Consider the following 6,000-nt stretch of genomic DNA (forward strand, 5'->3'; position numbering starts at 1 on the left):
CAAATTGTTCCATGAAATTTAAATTTGATCTAACCATCACCGATATGTATTCTACACTTGGCTTTATAATTCTTGGTACTCTTAATCCCTTTTTTTTGTTTACCAATTGTCCCCAGCACATTGAAATTGCTTCTGAGGAAGTTTCGCTTTCCACCCTACGCTTTATTGTTCTTCGCCGTCCACAAGTGAGTTTCGGCTATTATCATTCCACGAGCGCACAGGACATAGTATGAACTCGGGTTACTCGGCAATCTGCGGGCATTAGTCTCGGTATTAGTGAGACCTGTCTTTCTCTTTTCTTTCTCCCATGATTATCCTCATGCATCATTAGCAACACGTGACTGTTCCCTAAGTGCTGCTTTCTGAAACCGAGCAATATACCAGCTACAACTTGTGTTCAGCATATTCTTCCATACCTTCAAGGTGAGACACAAGACTATATTGAGTGTACATTATGGGATACTGCATGTTTTCAATATTGCATTATTTTCTTCACAATTCTAAATGTATGGCTCATATGTGTTTTCCTTGCTCTGACACTTATTCGTGCACAGTGGGTCACTTATTTCTGCACTGCACAATTTTTCTGGTATATGGCTTGATTACATTTTCATGTTGCTATTCTCTGTAGGGCACATTGTCTTATAGACTTGCACATTCTATAGGTATAAGTCTAGTCTCTTACTGGAGAACCCTTTACTTTGGATCCAGTACTGTTTTTACTCACTTTTCAGGTGAAATATGGGCAACTCGCTTGGGGCATGTCTCTTTATCTCTGCTTCTCTGATTGCATCGCTTTGTTTCTTGTACATATTCTGTTTACAAATGTCCATACAGCCTTGAAAAAGTTGCTGTGTGACGAAACACGTGTCAGCTGTTATCCAGTATTAAGAACTGAAGAACATGAATTTTGTGTAACATGAATGTACTGAAGATCATTTAATCTATGCACCTATACAATTAAGAAAATTCTCTCCTCAACACAAGTCCTTACTGTTTGGATCTTTTACGTTTTTTATTATTAGGCAATGGAGTGCTCTGGCTTTCCTGGTCATAAAAGGTTCAAGTGGAAGTGGTACACAGAAGCACAGAAGAGGAGGAGACTCCGGAGCCCACAATCCCATGTTCCATGGGTGCCTACAAACCTTTACCAGTGAAAGCGAACCTGAGAACAATGCATACAGATGGCGAATTTTACCTGCACCGAGCAGCATCCTGTCAGGTTTATCTACAGACCAGAACTCTGGGAAGGACGTTGTTAAGTAAGGAAGAGGTTATGGGCCAGAGTGTTAATCATTATGCTAAGCTCTGAAACCCATCACACTCCCTCATCTGAGAAGTCTCCCCGTGAGCAGAAAAGCACCTTCTCTGGTAGATGTCACTCATCTCACTAACGATTACAGCAGCCTCTGACAACACTGTGTATGACTGTTTTATAACCTAAGGGGGAGGGGACCTTGCTCAGATACAGATGGACAGGTTTGGGTTCCTTGAAGTTTTAGGGCTCGATTCACAGAACTAACTTAAGACAAAATTCTAAACTCACTACCATTTTCGTATTCACAAAAGGCACTTACTCATTTTGGTATTCACAGAAGACACTTACTCACTTCGGTATTCACAGAAGTTAGGAGTCCTAACTTTAGGACTCCTAAATGCCTTCTGTGAATACCGAAAGTCTTAAAATTCGAATTTTTCTCAGTAGTTAGGACTCCTAACTTTACTACTACTAAATTGAGAAAAATCCTAATTTTAAGGCTTTCGGTATTCACAGAAGGCATTTAGGAGTCCTAAAGTTAGGAGTCCTAACTTTACTACTACTAAATTGAGAAAAATCCTAATTTTAAGGCTTTCGGTATTCACAGAACGCATTTTGGAGTCCTAAAGTTAGGACTTCTAACTACTGTGAATACCGAAATGAGTAAGTGCCTTCTGTGAATACCGAAATGAGTAAGTGCCTTCTGTGAATACCAAAATGGTAGTAAGTTTAGGATTTTGTCTTAAGTTAGTTCTGTGAATCGGGCCCTTAGAACCTAATATCAGCAACCACACAAAAGCATCTAATGAGGTCATTTGTATGTTAAATTCCTGCAAGGCACTAGTCTAAATGACACCTCATGTAGGGCTTTTCTTGAGGTTTGTATCATATCCCACTGCCCTATGATGCTTGAATAGGCCCTGCTAATTAACTACAATCAATCTTGCAAGCATATGACGAGGCTGTCCTGAGGGAGCCCTCAGCCAGAGCTTTCCTTCTGCTCACCTAGGTTTCTCTCAGTCTGTCCACTGTAAATTCTTTTGGAATCTCTGGGGGGAAAGTTGCAGATACTACAGTGTGTGCCTGAACCCTGTCTTGCATTTCTTCATGCTATTAGAGAATGATGCGCATGTGCAATGTGGGTGGGTGCAAGCCCTAGTGCGGCGTCCTTTGGCTGCCATCATATGTTGGTCACCTCATTTGATTGTTTTAAATCAGAAGGCTATCACTCCACTTATTCACCTTTAGTAGAAGCCATTGAGATGGAGATTTGGGCTATCCCTGTATGGGGGTCACCTCTTACCTGAGCCCAGGCGACCCGTGCCTTGTGAGAGATGGCTCCTGCGTTTTCCTCTGCACCACTGTCCTCCTCCTTCTCACTCCCCCCTTTCTGGGCCTCCTTCTGGTTCTGTCCGCTCGTCTTAAAAAACCCGCTCATTTTGTTGAAAGAAGCAAAGGACTGCCTTAAATGCTCCTTCCGTCTTTTGAAGATGCTCTTCTCTTGGGAAGCGGAGAGGCTGGATGGGAGCTCGCTCTTGGCGGAAGCGGTGGCAGGCAGGGCCTCCCCCTCTCGGGCTGGGCTCCCATCGAGGTCACTCTGGGCTTGTGGGTGTTCACCCGAGGAGCTGCTTGGTGAGGGATGTGGCGGGGGTAACTCAGTGACAGGGCTAGGCGGGTGGCTGCCTCTGGGAGCATCTTGGTGGGCCCCGACACTGCCAGAGGCCGCAGGTGGAACAGCCCCCTCCTGCTGGCCGTTGGAGGGTGGATCACTCATCGGCCGTCTACCCAGGGCCACGGAGCTCTCAAACCCTCGCCAGCCCCCTCAGCTGGCCGTCTGGGGGTCAGAAGATCAGGGGCTGCGCCCCGGGAGCGGCACAGCCCGTCATTGGCACCAGGGCTGCAGGGAGAGGGCAGCTGAGCTGGAATGAGCTGCCCAACTGACACAGGAGGTGATGTCACAGTGCGACCATCCACCGCTTCACCCATGGTCACTGCATTATGATGTCACGGGATTACGTCACAGCAGCGCGCCAACGCGGTCACCTATCGGTGCCCTTGTCTGGCTTGTTGCTGCTGGAGCCAACGAATGACAGTGTGCAACTACATCATACCCACGTCATACCGATGCAGCTGCGTCCCACACGTGCACCTGGGCAGCACGTCGTGGCGGCTGACAGCCGTCGTTCAGTGCCCATTGGCTGGATTAGAGGTGTCAGACCGGTGTCAAGAGTGACGCCGTCAGTGTGGTGACCGGGTGTGGCTAGAGAAGCGAGTGGCACACCCTGCTACCCAAGGGGTACCACCCAAAGGGCCTGATTACGAGAGGGCCAGAACAGGTGGAGGTATTCACTTCACCCGTCACCCCATCAGTTCTGAAACCTCGGGGTGCCGTATTTACTGGGTGCGGTAATTCCAAGTTATGGCCCCGGAAATGACTGCATTGCCCCACCTTGGAAGGATGCGTCTGCCTTGCTGGAATTAGGACTCAGGAACTCCAGAACACTTCGTGCCAGAGGTGAGTCTTCAGCTCACTGAGCCATCACTCCCAGGTTTGTGTATGTATTTAGTGTGTGCTTCTTGCGAGACATCTGCTTCTGTGTATGTATTTAGTGTGTGCTTCTTGCGAGACATCTGCTTCTGTGCGCGTGAGAAAGGATGGCACTCTGCAGAGATATACGGTATTGGGAGAGTGTGTGACATCTTCTCTCCAGGGCCGGACTGGCTGTAATGGGCACCGGGAGTTTCCCTGGTGGGCTGCCATGGTGGGGGCCCCTGGGGGGCGTTTTTGTTAGATACGCGGTATTGGGAGAGTGTGTGACATCTCTCCAGGGCCGGACTTGCCGTAACGGGCACCAGGCGTTTCCCCGGTGGGCTGCCATGGTGGGGGCCGGTTTTGGGCCCCTGGGGGGCGTTTTTGTTACCGGGGCCGGCAATATCGGCTCCCTATAACACAACTGGCCAAAAACGGCCCTAGCAAATAGCTCAGCCGCACCCCCTCCAACCCCCCAAGGGGGCCGGCCGAGCAGTTCCCCCGGGCTGGTTTCGGTTCCCAGTCCGGCCCTGCTTCTCTCGAGTGGTTCTCTGGGAGAAATCGCCAGAGACCGTGAAAGTAACGAGAACTTTGGGGGAAGCTTTGTTTACTTTTACAGATTTTTACCATTTAAAGATATGCAGCTCAGGCGCAATGTGTGCTTGCACTGTGCATGTGCTGTGCCTGAAGCCCTCGTGCTCCCCACATTCCAGATTCTGGAGCTCTAACATGAAGTCAGATGAGCGGCGGCGCAAGGGCGCTCCCGCAGGGCTCAATCTCTCAATGAACCCAGCAATCCAACTCTCAGGAACCCCAGCATCTTCCGTTATGTTATGGTAAATTTCTTATAGAGCGCACATACACTGATTGGTTTCTTGGCGCTAACCTAGGATATTGCCGGAGCCCCATGTGTTTGATTATCTACTGGGTTTTAAGTGTAATCTTGGATATATAACCAAGTTTTGAGAAGCCTCCTGAATCTAGAGAATTCAGCGCAGGTTCTGATGTCCAAGGGAAGAGTATTCCAGAAGCTGGGTGCCAATACTGCAAACCTACAACCACCTAGTCATTTCCGTTTGTATGAAGGAATGATTAGGAGGGCTTATGAGCGGAGCGCAAGCTCCGGGAAGGTATGTATTTTTGGACAAGCCGGGATATGAATTTTGGGCTAGCACCATGCAGGGACTTAAAAATGAGGCAGCCAACTTTAAACGCACATCTTTGTGGGATAGGAAGCCAATGTAATTTTTCCATGATGGGTGAAATATGTTCCCATCCGGGTTGCTGAAATATCAGCCTGGCTGCTTGATTCGGCACCAGCTGCAATCTTTTAGTAAGATATAAAGGGATGCCGAAATATAAAGAGTTGGTATAGTCCAGGTGTGAAATCACCGTGTCTAGGACCACCTGGATCAGAGTTTCCCAAGTAAGTAATCTTTTGATTTTTCTTATCTTTCTGAGCTGAAAGAAACAGGTGGAGGTCACTGCTCCCATCTGGGATTTCATAGTGAGGGTACTATTGATGATCACCCCTAGACTCTTGGCTGAGGAGGAAGGAGTGGGGGGAAAACCCAATTCACCTGGCCAAAAATGTGCGTTCCAAGGGTTCAGGGGACCCCCTATCAGAATCACTTTGGTTTTGTCTGGATTAAGTTGTAACTGGTTACTATTCATCCAGTCGCGGATGTGAAGCATTGTTGCCTGGAATTCCGATACCGAATCAGGTGAATTATCGATAGTGAACACCAGTTGCAAATCATCTGCATAGTTATACGTGCAAACCTTCCTGTTTTTCAGGGACCGAAGTAGGGGGACAAGGTAGAGGTTGAACAAATGAGGAGACAATGAGGAGCCTTGAGGTACTCCACATGTCGTTTCCATTTCTGGTGCAGAGAACTGGGAAAGACGCACCGACTGGGTGCGATCCTCGAGAAATGACTCAATCCAGCTGGACGCTGCTCCCTTAAGGCCAGCAGCCCTGACACGGTCGATCAGGAAACCATGATCGGCCGTGCCAAATGCCGCAGACAGATCCAGCAATACCAAGGCTTGGGGGTGTGAGAAGGTGGCCTGATATATGCTGTCCACTAGTTCTAGTGGGCACCTTGTATCAGTCCAAACAACCCCTTATGGTGATAGGTTAAAGACAACCTTTATTGAAAGCTATCCTAGTGGTAGCTATGGAGAGCAGCCTTCAGGCTAAGTCTTGAAG

The 6,000-nt window shown here is 48.2% G+C and overlaps 1 protein-coding gene across 1 annotated transcript in view; it reads right to left on the minus strand.

The window, feature by feature from the left end:
* TEX28 (testis expressed 28) overlaps positions 1-3,229 on the minus strand; it is a 388,497-nt gene extending 385,268 nt beyond the window's left edge. The window contains exon 1 of the mRNA XM_085631501.1: positions 2,562-3,229. Within this exon, the coding sequence (XP_085487627.1) occupies positions 2,562-3,032 (471 nt within the window). The 5' untranslated portion in view covers positions 3,033-3,229. The remainder of the gene's footprint in view (positions 1-2,561) is intronic.
* Positions 3,230-6,000: the final 2,771 nt, after the last annotated feature.

This window comes from Triturus cristatus, chromosome 10 (genome assembly GCF_964204655.1).
Source record: "Triturus cristatus chromosome 10, aTriCri1.1, whole genome shotgun sequence".
NCBI classification, from domain to species: domain Eukaryota; kingdom Metazoa; phylum Chordata; class Amphibia; order Caudata; family Salamandridae; genus Triturus; species Triturus cristatus.